Raw genomic sequence first — 16,526 nt, 5'->3', positions numbered from 1 at the left:
TTGACTTGTACATCCTTACTAACGTAGAATTTAAAAAGGCTGGCTGTAGGCTGCTAACAACTTTGTGATTCCTCTGAATTGTTATTTCGGCTTAGGGCACAGGACTAGTATTTCGGTGGAAGGATTTAGCTGTGTAAATATGGAAATTTTCTGTTGATTAGTTTTCAGCTTGATCAGCTCTTATTCTGTTTACACAGGAACAAACTGGACATCACAGCCAGTGGATAGAAATCATGAGAATATATGTTTAAACTTAAAGGCATTTAAACATAAACTCTTAAATTTAAAAGTGACACCAAAATTTAAAAGTGATACTCTGAATGTCATAACATTCATTTAAAAATACACATATCTAATATTATAGGCCAAATTAATTTCTTTTGGAAGGAGCTCAGACTTTTGAAATACTATCCAATTCTCTTTCAGTACAATACCCTTGTACTGAAACCATACAATAAACATTTGATCTCATTTTCACCAAGCCCACAATCTAAGGAAGAAAACTAAGTAAAGTTACTTCTTCAATCCATAATTGCTACTTGAAATATTATTAGAGTTGCTTCTGGAACTCTTTTTTTCTGTAGGCATCATTTTACTATTTATTATGCTTAGAATAAAACAGCAATCAGAAAAATCAAACCAAAATTCTGATTATTTGCCACTTGGCTTCTGACCGTTCCCATCAGGCATCTAGGGAGACCTATGCAGCGCCAAATGAAGCTCAGCCCCACACAATGTCTGGCAGAGGGTGATGAGAATGGCACATTGTCTGCCCAGTCTGAACAGAGGTCACAGCAGGGAGAGCATCTGCTAAGATAATGTGAATGAAGGAAACAACTATAATTGCCTCATTAAGAGATCTCTGGCCAAATAATCACAAGAAGAAAGGATTTGGATAACTACCCTAAAATTAGGCCATAATAAAGAAAATTTGGACTAGAATAAAAATGCAGAAGAATTAAGGAGACTTGGGTATTCTATTGGTTTTACTTATTTCCTTAGTCCCTATATGGATGAATGAAAACTTGGAAGCAACAGTTCAGTTATTCAACTCTAGCCTTTGCCAGTCATTAGCAGGAAGCAGAAGATGCAAATTCACAGCTGTCCAGGATACAAACAAATGTAAAATAAAGGGTTGTGGGGAATTTCTTACAGGGACCAAAATACAGAAACTAAGAATGGACATCTACTGATCTATATTTCAGAATTACAATGAAAAGCATACAATTAAAAGGCATAAGAGAGAAACATGTAAAATTTAAAAGAGTAAAGTCTCAAAAAAGCCAAAGGAGAAAAAAGGACAAATTGTCTCTGCCTAATCAATTTACCTTCTTTGATTTTTCTACCTCCACCTTTTAAAACTATTTTTCCTTAAAAGTAAACTTTACATAATTATAACTAAATCCTCAATCACTTCATGTTATGAGAGTAGTTGTAGATATTTTATTCAGCATTGTTGATAAATTAAAACTTCTCATAGTAAAAGCTAAAGTAAATATTTTCTTAATTTAAATTTAAATTAAGTATCCAAACTGGATACAAGACTAAAATATACTGACATCATGACAAACTATTTTTGCATTTCCAGATATTTGGAGGGTAAGCTGTATGAATTTAATTTGTATTATACAATTAAAATTTATTATTATATAAGTAGTATCTTGAAGTAAATATGGTTATTAAATTTTTCTGATTCCAACAAACACAATAAAATTAGCTTGTTATATCCATAAGCCAGGTTTAAAATAAGCAAACTATTTGATGACTTTGATGTTTTGCACCCAAAATGTGCTGGCTAATTTTTCCATTCCATTTACCATTCTGGTCTTTAAACTGCCTTAATCTCCTGCCCTCAGATGTTGACCTTGTAAGAATAGGGGTCATAGGTCAGAATAGACAGACCTCAAAGGATCTGGACTATCAATTCATGCCTGAAAGATTTCTCTGCCACAATGGGAACCTACTAAACAGCAAATTCCTAAATCTAATCACACAAGTATCAGGGTGAAACAGTTATTTATTGGAATTTGTTGATCTACATTTTTCAAACATCTCTAGTACCTAAAAAGCATTTTTACTTTTCTTCTGGGAAAAGGATCTGGTATCTAATAAACATAAAAATAAAATCATTGAAAGAATTGTGAAAGTAAAACACATATTCCTTAATAAAATGGCATTATAAACCAAAGTATAGGTTTATTATTTTCAATAATGCTATGGAGATTTTTTTTTTAAATATAGCACTATATTTCCCAAGTATAAAGTACCTGGAAAACTTCATATTATAACACACATAATGAGTGGAAGAGGTAATACTGCTGTAGAGGTGGGTGGGGGTGGGGTGGGATTACCACTAGTTAGTTTCCAGCTCGCTTGCTCTAAAAGTGAATGAGGGCAATAAATTAGTATTTTTCTTTTTAATAAGCAAATGCAAATATACAGCCCCTCAAAGAGGAAAAACTAAATGGATTTTTTACACCAAAAAACAAAAACTTCCTGGCTTCCAAAAACCGTCTTACAAATTTAAAGAATTTGAACCCACAAAATTATGGCCCTCTCAAAGTAACTTTACTATCACACACCTCTACTTTCCTTAACAAAAAAGGCAAGTTAACTTTTGTGAACTGAGAATAAATCAAACATATAATTAACTTCTGTTTGTGTTCACGTTGGTCTTTCTGACCATAAATGATAAACACATCATAATATACCATTTTAATACTGAACCACAAGGAATGTTAAATTTCATAATCAATCTTTAAGTCTAAATAACGAGCATCTTAAAAATGATAAATTAACAAGTCTTTCTAATATGATCAAATGAAAGAAACTGCCTAGATTTCCACACCAAAGGTATTATATAGTAATACCAAACATCTTAACAATCAACCTTCTTTCTAAACAAAATACATTACCATTTTGACTGATGTAGAAAATCCAAACACTAACTCATGTAGTTATAAAAGTTAAATATTGAACAAAAGGAAATGAAAGCAGTAGAGTGTTGGTATTATTTTCTAAGTTGTTTTTAAAAACTCAAGTCAACACTGCATTATTATGAATAGCACTTCTTGGATTGTGTGGTTGGGTCAAAAGATGTAGAAGGTTAAGGAGAACAAAGAAGATAAGATAGTCAATACCCCAAGGAAAAAATCAGAATTGAAAAAGGAGATAAAAAGAGAAACCATAAATAATAAAAAAATACAAAGCTGTACGTACACACCCAACATATACACATATTACATATGCATGTACTTTAAATGTTCTTAAAAATTACGCATATTTTTATTCACTAATTATTAAACAGTAAAATCATTTAACCTCTACAGAAAAGATTTTTCAGACTAGCCATTTCAGTCTAAATTCTTTTTACTCATTTAACATATTTGCTAATATAAATTAAAATCTTATCATATAAAATATTTAATTCTATATTATACGCCAACACGACGACAATTTCATATAAATACTAAAAATCAACAGTGGCAAACAAATATAATTCTACCATCTTCCCCCATAATTTTATTCTATTAGAAGTTACTTCTTTTTCCTCATAGTAAATTGTGTTTTTAAAGAGAACAAAAAGGTATCAAGTATAAGCTAGTTTTTTAAGAAGAAACATAAGTGTTTCTTAATCTTTTTTTAAGTCTTCATTTCATTATAAAGAGTGTTCTATAGGGTCATAAGTCTTTTTACTCTTTTGAAAATGAACATAAGAAAAGGTAAACAGAAAAAAGATATCTGAAATTATTTCAATTGAAATTTTAAGAAAATTTTTCAAATGTGGAGGATTTAAAATAAAATAACACATTTATTATTATTAACTTGACACTAGTAACAGGACATTAAATTCAGTAGAATTTTAAGGCAATAAAAAAACCCACCTTCTTTTGTAAATGTTTACTTATAATTAAGGTAGAATCTTCAAAATTACTTTATATTTTTTTCCACAAGGAGTAATTCTTCACAAGATATGGTTCTACCTTATATAAATATATTAGAATTGAACAAGTAAGTTCTCTTGAGTGATAGAACCAAATTTGGAATTTGTTAAACATGTTAATTCCATGTAATAAAAACTTTAGAATTTTAATTTTTTAAAATGAAATGACAGAAATTAGATTAAACTTTCTAATCTAAAAACATTTCAAGAGAAAGGATACCCTTTTCAACAAATGGTGTTTGAATAATTCATATTATTCATAAGCAAAAATGAACCTCTACCTAAACCTCATACCTTATAGAAAAACTAACTCTAAATGGACCATTAAAATGAATGAAAAATGTAAAACTATAAAGCTACTAGAGAAAAACATGAGAGAAAATCTTTGTGACCTGGGGTTGAGCAAAAAATTCTTACAGAACATGACATCAAATAAAAGATTGATAAATTGTCTTCATTGAAATTAAAAACTTCTGCTCTATAAGAGACATTTAAGAGATTGGAAAGACAAGAGAAAATACTTGCAAATCATATATCTGACAAGGATTTATATCCACAATATATACAAAGACCTCTCAAAGTACAACAATAAGAAAGCACAAAACCCAGTAAAAAATGGACAAAAGACATGAAAAGACACTTCATCAAAGAGGGCATAAGGATGACAGAAAAATACTTTAAAAGATGCTTAATATCAGTAGCCATCAGGGAAATCAAAATTAAAACCACAATGAGGTATAACCACATACCGAACAGAAGGGTTAAAATAAAAAAAATACTGACAGTACCAAATGCTGACAAAGATGAGTAGCAGTTACAACTCTCATATATGCTGGTGGGAATGCAAAATAGAACAATCACTCTAGAAAACAATTTGGTAGTTTCTCATAAAGTTAAACATACACCTATACTCATATTATTTAGCAATCCCATTCCAAAAATGAAAAGTAATAATATTCACACAAATACCTCTACATAAATGTTTATAGCTGCTCTATTGATAATTTTCACAACTGGAAACTATCCAAAAGCTATTCAACAGATGAATAGATAAACTGTGACAGTCACACAATGCAATACTACTCAGCAATAAAGGAATGAACTATTGATATACTTAACAGTTTGGATGAGTTTCAAGGGCATTATGCTGAGCAAAAAAAATCTAATTTCCAAACATTACACACTGTATGATTACATTTATATGCCACTCACAAAAAGACAAGACTGTAGTGATAGAGAATAGATCAATGGTTGCCAAAGGTTATAGGTGGGGGAGGGGTAACTATAAAAGATAATAAGAGGGAGTTTTTTGGGGTAGTAAACTGCTTTGAATCTGGATTATGGTAGTGACCACAGGAATGTATATGTGCATTAAAATTCATAGAACTGTACACCAAAAGAAAAGTCAATTTTACTATAAGACTTTAAAATAAAAAGTAAAATAGAAACAACACTCCGAGTAAACCAAATATACAGAAATACACCAACACTTATTTCCTCTTTTAAAATAAAGAACTGGACTTCTAGCTTCCTAGTACTTCAGCAAACCAAATCAATTCTTTAATATCACTATTTTAAAGATTTTGTAGGCTATAAGATGAGCACAAAAGTATCTACCGCCATTAAGAAAGTAGTCAAAAAATGATGGGGACCCACCAAAATGACACAGAAGCCAGCCTAAAGGGCTTCTACTGGCCAAATCTGGGAAATTTGAGCACTAAAATAAATAATGATGGTTACAGATTACAACTCATAGAATAAAATAGCAGCCCATGGCTAATACTAGTATGATAAATAAATGAAAAATTAAAAGTGTAATGAGGAATGGGATGTTTAAAGTATCTCACCACAAAAAAAGCTTATTAATTACAATAGGAAAAATAGTAACTTTAAAGTGGAAAAGCCTGGCAGATACCACCTTGACCAAGTAGTCAAAGACAATCATTATCAATGAGAAAAATAAAAACAATGTGCCATCCGACACGATACACTGAGAACACAGTATCACTTCTGTGATAGTCTTGTTAAAGATAATAATCTCAATCTAATTGCAAGGATCTATTAGACAAACTCAAACCATGATCTGGATTCATCCTAGTGTTTGAAAACTTGTTCCTCTAACCCTTATACTGTCTATAAATTGAAAATTAATCAAAAGGATTTTATTAGAAACAAGTTAAAAAATTTTGGCATAGGAATAGTACTTCCAATTTATAGGCAACATAGAGTCAGAGAAACAAGTTTAAAGACACTAGAATGAATCCAAATTACGATACATTGTACAAGATAATTGGCTTAGTTTCTCCAACAAATTACCGTTCCTGAATTGTTTTCTAAAAGGATGTGAGGGGACAAAGGTACTCTTTTAGATTACAAGAAACTTAAGACATACAAAAACTAATTGAAAGGCATGTTCTTTCACTGGATTCTGGTTTGAAAAAAATAGTCACAAAAGATAAAGGGAAATTTATTTATTTATTTTTAGAGACAGGGTTTGACTATGTTGTCTAGGCTACAGTGCAGTGGCTATTCAAAGATGCAATCCTACTACCATCAGCACCAGAGTTTAGCCCTGCTCCATTTCCTACCTGGGACAGTTCACCCCTCCTTAGGCATCCTGGTAGTTCCCTGCTCCTGGGAGGTCACTATATTGATGCTGAACACTTGATCAACACAGGACACTATAGCCCAGAGCTTCCTGGACTCTGGGAATCCTTCTGCCTCAGACTCCTGAGTAGCTGGGACTATAGGTGCGAGCCAGGCAAAATATGAAAAATTTTAATTTTAATAATTTTATATATTTTATATTACAAAATTTAATAAAATTTATTTGAATATAGTAGTTATACATATTTGGGGGGTACATGTGATATTTTTGATACATGTATACAATGTATGATGACCAAATCATGGTAATTGGGATATCCATCACCTCAAATATTTCTTTTCCTTATTGGGAACATTCCAATTCTTCTCTTCTAGCTATTTGAAATATACAACAAATTATTGTTAACTATAGTCTCCTTACTGTATTATTTAAGGAGAAATTTTAAAATGGACTTGGTATTAGATGCTATTAGGGGAGTACTGTTTATTTGGATGATAAGTGCTGTAGCATCTGTAATATACTTTAAAACAGTTCCATAAAAATGTTTATAATTATAGAAATACAAGAGGTGGGTTTATATATGGGTGTTGATCATACCATTTCTCCTACTTTTCTGAATTCTGAAAATTTTTATAATAAAAAGTGAAAAATAAAATAGAAGGAAATAATAAGAATAATCACAGAAAGAATTAGGAAAAAACCATGTAACAGAAATTAATCCAAAAGCTGGTTTCTTGAAATACAATAAAATACGTTATTAAGGCAATTGGAAATAACTAGAAAATCCAGAATATTTTATAAGAATTTTTAAGCTACCTTACATAATTATACTAATAAACATAAAATCTGGATCAAAGCATAATTTTATTCTCATTAAAACTGTCTCAGGAACTAGCCATAGTTAAGAACTATGAAAGAAATCAAGAAAGTTATCAAAGATCTTTGAAGTCTTTTAAACATTTAGGGAAAAAATCATTGCCTTGGTAACTGTTCCAGCCATCTGTTGACAAAGATTCATTTCTTGCTACCACACTGTCAAATCTTGTTTTCTCATGGTTTCAGTTTCCATACAGGAGTCCCTATGCTTATTTGAATACTTTATTGCAAGTTGTTTCAATATCACTTTATAAAAACAAGTGGCACATGGAAAGCTGTAATTGCTAATCCCAGTGACAAAAATTATGGGCACCCTGAACTTAACAGAAAGTTGGAAATCATTAGATACTAACTAAGCATGTCAGAGCTATAATCACAAGACACACGATAAACAAAAGCAGTTGGTTATTCACTTCTAACTACCACCACCTTCTACCTTGCCAGACCATTTCTTTTAGTACCTCAACTACAATAATTCTTAGACCCCACTGTAACCTACACGTCATGAGCCAACCACCTTCTCAATGTCTTCACTCCTTACCCAGTTTATAATCTATCATTCATCGTTAAATTGCTCCCTTGCATACATCTTAAGTGCCCTTTGTCATTCTCAACTAGGAAATTCCAACTCTAGTTAAATGCACTGTAATGCCTATTTCACATCTATAGCTAAAAAGTTAACAATGGATGGAGAAAAAACACAATCATATTAACTAACTTTACTTTAAATTCACGTCCACTAACCTTAAGTGGGTCTTTGTTATAGCCTAGAATTCTACCTTTTTCCCCGTAATATGTGTTCATTCATTTCTATTTCAGACCTTCTCCTTTCTAGTTAAATCTTCAAACCTACTCTTCTACAATTACTCTCAGTTGATGACCTTGCTTCAAATTTCACTAAGGACATAGCATTAAAAAAATGAGAAAAATCTCACCTTTTCCACCTTCATATCCACCTACCACCTGCATCTTTGTCTATATCCCGTGCCTTGCCTCCAGTTTTGAAGAATGAGCCTTCTGTGCTCATGTAACCAGATCCCCTATTGTGTTTTAAATCCCAGTCCTCTCACCCACTCAAGGAAATCACTCCTGCAATTGTCCTCCTCTCTCCTGCATGTTCAATCTTTTCTTCCTACTAGACCATTCCCATCAACACATAAACATGCTCTAACTTCTCTCCCTTAGCTGCTGCTTCATTTTTCTGCTCCCACTCACTGTCTCTGCTTCCTTTCCTTTCATTCTCTGTTGAACACAACCCACATAGGCTTCCACCACCACCGATCCACTGAGCCTGTTCTTGTCAACTTCACCATGACTTCCATGTTGCTAAGTGGTGAAGTTTCAGTGGTCATTTTACTTGATCATTTCACCGTCACACCATTTAACACACCTGATACCTTTACCTTCTTGAAATTCTTTCTTTCCTTGACTTCTGAGTCAAAATTCTCTCTTGACTTTCCTACTTCCTGCCTTCTTACTTAGTGCTCTTTGCTGTTCGGCCTATTCTTCTTAATCCCTAAATGCTGGCTTACCCCAGGGCTCAGTCCTCTTCTCTGCTCTATGGATACTCACTTTAATGGTGATTTCATTCAGTCTTATGGCTGTAATTATCACCATTTTGATGAAGATTGCCCAATTTTTATCTCCAGCCCTGGAACTCCATGTCATGCATGCATCTGACTAACTTATATCCCCACTTGGATGTTGATTATGTATCTCTAAATACATCTGAAACCATGCTTTTGATTTCCTGTACATTCTGTAGGCTTCCACATCTTGGTAAATGGTCCCTCCACCTTTCCTGCTGCTCAGCCCAAAAAAGTGTGGAGTCATCCTGGACTCTTCTTCTCTCACAGTCCCCATCTGATCCATCAGTAAATTCTGCTATCTCTTCCTTCCAAACATATCAGGAGTTTTGTTCACCACATCTACTGCTACTATCCCAGTCCAAACCACTACCATTCCTTTTCTGTATTATTTGAACTGCCTCCTTAGTGGTCTCTCAGTTTCCATCCTTGCCTCTCCACATTGTGTTGTCACCACAGCTGCCAGAATAATACTTTAAGAAGATAAATCAGATCATGTTACTTTTCACCTAAAATTTCCCAACAACTTCCCATTTTCTCTGGAATCAAAGTCCTTACAATGGTTTACAAGGTCCGATATGAAGGAATATCCCACTATCTTACTCTTCAAATCTCATCCCCCACTTTCTCCCTCTCTCACTGATTCTAATCCAGCACACATGACAAACATTCTATAATTACATTATTAAAGATTTTAATCTAAAAGACGTGGAAAAATAAAGGACTGCTTTATGTTATATTACTTTGCTTTATTCATATGTATGTATGTAAGTATGTATGCATGTATTATCTCTCTGGGAACAGAAAATCACTTCACTAGGTAAGTGCATCATTAAACTTTCACACATATTCATTGACTTTCTTTTGCACAAAATGAGCACTTAAAAATATGGATAAAAAATGGAGTTTATTCTCTTACTGGATGATTTTCAAACCAGTGAAAAAATATGCACTAGACAATGAATGCTGCAGAGATATAATAATTAGCTAGCAGTTTGGAGAGAAAAGAAAAGCTACATGCTTATAGTCCACTCTTCAAAAACAAATTACATTACAAAGAGAAGAGAAAGCTAAATGTAAAAAATAAGTAAAAATGATATGAGAAAATAAAATGAGGCTGGGCATGGTGGCTCATGCCTATAATCCTAGCACTCTGGGAGACCAAGGCGTGTGAGGATCACTTGAGGTCAGGAGTTCAAGACCAGTCCGAGCAAGAACAAGACTCCGTCTCTACTGAAAATATATAAAAAATTAGCCAGGTTTGGTAGTGCATGCATGTAGTCCCAGCTACTGGAGAGACTGAGGCAGGAGGATCGCTTTAGGCCAGGATGAGGTTGCAGTGAGCTATGGTGATGCCATTGTTTTCTAGCCCCAGGCAACACAGACTCTGTCTCAAGAAAAAAAAAAAAGCTAAAATATATTTTACAAGCTGAAAAAAAATTTCTTATTGTTTATTTGAGACAAAAGATTCACATCCTAAATACAGAAAGAGAATTTACAAGTCAATAATGAACATTTCAACAGAAAAATGGTCAAAGAACAAGAAATATACAATTTGAGGAAGAAAAAATAAAATGAAAACATATAAAAATATATTCAACCTCCAACATAATTAAAGGATGCAAAGAAAAACAATGAGCTGCATCTCTCAACCTATGTAGTTGGAAACGATTTTAAAAAACAACATTCAATAAGCTGTCTCACTTTTGGAGGGGTTACATACTGGCTCTAAATGTTTCAGAAAAGCAGTTTAGAAATAGGCATCAAAGTTTTTTTAGAAACAGGGTCTTGCTGTGTTGCCCAGGCTGGAATGCAGTGGCATGGCCATAACTCATTGTAACTTCAAATTCCTGGGCTCAAGTGGTCTTCCTGTCTCAGGTTCTCAAGTAGCTAGGACTACAAGCATGTGCTATCACACCTGGCTAATTTTTTTTTTTTTATTTTTTATTTGTAGAGATGAGGTCTTGCTATGTTGCCCAGGCTGGCCTTGAACTCCTGGCCTCAAGCAATCCTCTTGCCTTGGCTTCTCAAAGTGCTGAGATCATAGGCATGAGCCACCATGCCCCGCCATAAGTGCATATTTTTTTGATCCAGAATTTTCACTATTAAGTATTTATCCTAAGGATATAATCAGACAACTGTTCAAAAATGTACATATAAGAATTTCTACAGTAGTATTATTGATAAATTCAAAATATTGAAAATAGCCTAAATATCCATCAATATAGCATTATTTTAATCAAATTTTAGTATATTCATATATTGGGAATTTATGCAGGTGCTAATGATTGAAATGAAATATTCCATAATATATCAAGTGAAAAAAAATGCAAGTTTCAAAATGGCATATATATTATGATTCCTAAACCTCCAGTTAGCATTTCAAATTAATTTTTTGCTTACTTCTTTATAGTTTTTATATTATTTGGATTTTCTACATGTGAGCTATCTTTTAAAAACAGACAAAACAGTACGTGTATTTTTATTTGGAAAAACGGGTGGGTACTGGCAAATTTTGGATGTACAGAGAGGAACCTCTGCCTGTTGGGAACTTAAACTCTTCTTTTGTGGGCTCAGAACAGTCTCGTGGAAATGGTCAAGAGACTATTTAGTGCTTAATGTTGAATGATCAGTTCAGTACACTCTGCAGATAATTCAAATTGCAAGATAGCCTATATTCCTGATACTTTCTGTTCAACTACATGTTGGTGGCATTTTCTTTTGGCTAAATCCAATAACATAAAATATAAAGACATTTTTAGAAATCTTTTCCAAATACAATAAACTCATAAATTAACAAAGTAAAATGATTACCTATCTCCCTTTGGTTTTCTTTTTTGTAGTGTCTTCCCTTTGGGTCTTCTTTCGCTTCCTAAACAGGGGCTCCCACCAGGTCCTGTTACCCGTATTGATTCAAGGCCTTTGGAAGATTTTTTAAATGTGAATTCCACTGGTTCTCCTTCTTTTAGGCTTCTAAATCCTTCCATGAATAGTTTGCTCTGTAAAGAACAAGAGAGGCAAAAAAAGAGATCATGATTATCATTGCTTTATAAATTATCTCCACAACTTTAAGATGAACAAAGCAAGATATTCCATTACAAAAATATAAAGTCCTTTTTTTTTTGAGCTCAGTGAAACACACCATTTTGAAGTTTTCTATCACAATGTTGGCAATGGGAGAATAAACTACTACCATTTTTTTAAAAAGGCAATTTGGCAATACTTAGAAAAACTGCAATGTGCATATTCTTTGATCCAGCAATTCCACTTCAGTGACTAACTATACTACAGACATACACAAAGGTTCAAAAAAAGACACCACAGCACTGCCTTGTAAAACGTTGTAACTACCTTAATGTCCATCAATGGGAAACTGAATAGATAAATTATAATAGAGCCAAATAATGTAACATTATTAAGCCATTAAGAGAAGTTATTTTTAGATCTACATGCACTGATATGAGAAGATAAGCATATAACATTGTTGAGTAAAAAAATTAAGGTGAAAGAACAGAATGTCTACTATAATGCCATCTATGTAAAGTTTTTAAAAGATACATGTTTATTTATGTATTAAACAGAAATGAGGTCTGGAACAACAGACACTAAATCTTAAAGTGTTGTTTTTTCCACTCCTGTTCTGAGAAAATAAGAACGATTTCTGGTGTACACATTACTGAACTATTTGAGCTTTTTATAATTTGAAAAGATATCAATTCTTACAATTTGAAAGATAATTGATTTTTTATAAAAAAGAAAAAAGTGCTCCCAATAACAAAACTGTAACCTTAGTTTCAAATATTAATTGGCTCTTTCAATCCTACTTTTTTCATTAAAGTCAATGTGCCAATTCAAAATATACTAAAATAATTAATTCATTAATTCTATTAATATCTATTTCTTCAAACTCCTTTGTGTACATTTTACAGATCTAATTTGTAAAATCATGTAGTTTTAAAAGACTTTTCTGAATTTGAGGGTGGAAAGGAAGGAAATAGATCATGGTAGAAAACCTTAGTTCAAGTTCAGTGCTTTAAATAAACTGCTATATAGCTTTGCTTGAGCCATTTAATCTCTTTTCTGTTTATTTGTAAATTCAAGGGATTTCAGTTCTGAGTAACAGTGGTTCTGAAAAGACTCCATGAGACAAAAATTTTGTGGTCAAGTAAGTTTGTAAAATGCTGTATGTTGTTTCTCCTTGGTTGAGTTACATTAGCATATATATAAGCCTCAGAAATGTTCTTCCTTCCGCCACCCCCACCAAAATAAAAATATCTTTTAACTGTGTTTAACCCAGCAATTTCCCAACCTAGTTGATCCCAGAGCCCCTTCTTTATAAGTACAGATTACTAGTGTACTTAGGGAAATATTAAACCAGAAAATCTTCACCCCTCCCAATTCCATGATTCTAAAGGCAACTAAATAACTACATATAATCAAATCATTACATGGCACAAATAACAAAACTTCAAAATCCATTGCAAAAGGAGACTATTCATTGTGAAAGTAAGACAACCCACGAAAACAGGGTTATTAACCTGTTTCCAGTGCAGGTCACCTGACATAAGTGAAATCCTTCATGCGGAAGTCTGCAATTTGGCAGCACCTTTTCTGCTGTCTGATGGGATGTAGGAAAAAAAAAATCACAACTGCCTATACTCTTTAAAATAACAAATTATTATTTTTAAAGCATTTTAACATTTCTACAGCATCTTCTCATTTTTTTCTCCAAAGCCTTCTCCTCACTAATTCTAAACAGTTCTTTTGCTTTAATTTCCATTCTCCTTCCCCACTCAAGAAAGAGCAGATTCTTTTAAATCAGATGAAGTGGAGCATAGTTCAATTATTGAAACTATGAGAGCAAAAAGATAGCATTTTAATTACAACTATCATATGTTCATATGTTTTCTGTCTGTAATAATTCTATCACTTATTTATCTCCTCATAGTTCCTAGAACACTTTCCTAGGAACTAGTGCATAGTTCCTAGTGCACCAAATTAAATTGGTACACTTTCAACAACTTATTTTGGTTTCATTTTTCTATTATTACAATTTTTGATAGGTGTAATTTATAAGTCAACTTCTTTTCCAAATCTAAAGTAAAATTCTGGCTCTTACAAACCACTAAATTCTGGCTATTCTTCATGATATTTAGAAAGAATACTTTTAAAAATTCTATCATATATGCTCCCCAGCCCCAAATTAGTACATAAGGCAACTTAGATTCATAATACTTAACAAAAAAATTAATGAATATCCATTAGAAACGACAATGGCTTTGCAAGAAAATGACAAGGAATCACAGAAAATGTTCTCTCTTTGCTATTATACCAAAATAGCTGCTACATAGGTGGGAAAGATCTGTCAAAATGTGGGGAATTAGCACATTATATTTATTCACAAAAATCAACTTCTCCCCTTGACTTGTCAATTTTTATTAAAGGTTCCTCCATTTTCCAGTCATACCAGTTCTAATCCTTAATTTTACCCAAACGATTTACTGAATCTTCTGCATTCTTACTTCATAATGTTTCTTTCATCTGCTCCATCCATTTTGATGAACTGCCATTACTCTATTTCAGATCTTAACTATCTTCTGCTAGGACAAGTGTAACAGTTTCTTCATTGATATTTCAGCATCAAATCGTTACAGCCCAACCACGTTCACTGTCTGCTGCTCAAGAGGAAGCCAATACACTGAGACAGCAGGGTTTACAACAGAGAAAGAGTTTAATATTGTAGGGTGCCATGTGAGGAGATGTTAGTTCTCAAATCTGTCTCCCCAAGAATTTTTGGGCTAGGGTTTTTTTTGTCGTTTGTTTGTTTCTTTGTTGTTTGTTTGAGACAGAGTCTCACTCTGTTGCCCAGGCTGGAGCACAGTGGCATCATCATAGCTCACTGCAGCCTCCAACTCCTGGGCTCAAGGGATCCTCCTGCCTCAGCTTCCCAAGCAGCTGGAGCTACATGCACATACTATCACACTCAGCTAATTTTTTAAGTTTTTTTAATAGAGACAGCATCTTGCTATCGCCAGGCTGGTCTTGAATTCCTGGCCTCAAGAAATCCTCCCACCTTGGCCTCCCAAAGTGCTAGAATTACAGGCATGAGTCACCACGCCCAGCCCAGGCCAGGGTTTTTAAAGACAGTTTGGTGGGCAAAGGGCTAGGGATTTAGGTCTGTTGATTGGTTGGGAATGAACTCATAGGGTTGGGAAGCAGAAATTTTCTACTTGAGCTGAGTCAGTTCCCAGGTTGCAAGACCAGTTGAGTTGGTTTCTTGGTATGGGCCACTGGTCTGACTGGGTCAGCTGGTCCAGTGGAATGCAGGGTCTGGAAGATATCGCAAAGACCAGCCTTAGGTTTCACAATGGTGATGTTATCTATTAGAGCAATGAAGAAAGCTTAGAATCTTTATGATCATCAGCTATGTGACTTCTGAGTAGCAAGCACCTATAGGAAAGTAAGCTAGGGAACAATGGCTGGTTATATGTATTTTTTTCTTTCATTATGCCTATACCTTTGCAGACTTCAGGCCCCTACCATAGATCCCACCTTACATCCTTTTATTAATTTTAAAAGGGCAGTTTCAAACTCTCATCCCTACTCTACAACATCTTCCATACCTGCATATTCTCTCTCAATAAGTCTTAGCCTGTTATTCTCCTATCTCAAAAAATCTATAATACCCCTCTTTGGTTATAGATGATATCCTTCATAATCTTACCTTTACTTATATTTTCCACTTCCTTTCCCATTACTCTAAAACACAACCCCTCCATTAGTAAAACTGGCTGAGTTCTCTGAATATTTTCTGATCTCTGTATTTTAGATTATTCTGGTTGAGGACACACTCTCCTAGTCATGGCTGTATATTAAAATTTCACTCAAACTTCAAAGTATAGTTCAAATGATCCTTTATTGAATCATCCTCAATTGCCCCAATTTGAAATTCTCTCCTCTTTCACTTAATTGATTCTTCTACATAGTTTTTACAATACAATGCTGTGTGATACAAATATTTGTGTATGACTTACATCTACAGAAGGCCAGGGATTGTGATGTATATCTTTGTATTTTCAAAAGGGTTTAGCATAATGCCTGCAAATAGCTATCATTCAATAAGTACTTAAAAGAATTACAGATTTAGCTTCAATAAAATCCTTAAAAATTATTAGATAATACCCATTTTAATAAACATGGACTGAGCTCTATAAAGGGTTGAGTTGCTCATGTAAAGTCAAACATTCTGGCTCCCACTCCTACTACATAAAATAAGTTCTCTTATTTTTGATGCCCAAGCAACACTGTAAATGTTTTATCTGAAATAAAATGCTGAAAGGATTATAATGGTTCAGGGTAGTAACAATATTCTCTGGCTCCATTCAGAAACTAATATGAATCTATTTTCTTTGTTATTCCTTCTACTCACATCTTCTAAGGAAATATCATCTACTTTGATACACCTCACAATTCATGAAGTTGTGCCTATCCAAACCAAGAATACAGATTTATG

General features: G+C 33.4%; 1 protein-coding gene across 1 annotated transcript in view; it reads right to left on the bottom strand.

Annotated features, from left to right (window-relative positions):
• Nucleotides 1-16,526, bottom strand: part of LIN28B (lin-28 homolog B) — a 111,833-nt gene that overhangs the window by 34,039 nt on the left and 61,268 nt on the right. The window contains exon 3 of the mRNA XM_069488939.1: nucleotides 11,828-12,012. Within this exon, the coding sequence (XP_069345040.1) occupies nucleotides 11,828-12,012 (185 nt within the window). The remainder of the gene's footprint in view (nucleotides 1-11,827; nucleotides 12,013-16,526) is intronic.

Source organism: Eulemur rufifrons, chromosome 15, assembly GCF_041146395.1.
Source record: "Eulemur rufifrons isolate Redbay chromosome 15, OSU_ERuf_1, whole genome shotgun sequence".
NCBI classification, from domain to species: domain Eukaryota; kingdom Metazoa; phylum Chordata; class Mammalia; order Primates; family Lemuridae; genus Eulemur; species Eulemur rufifrons.
The sequence above is the reverse complement of the archived record's forward strand: the minus strand, read 5'-3'. Positions and strand labels throughout refer to the sequence as shown.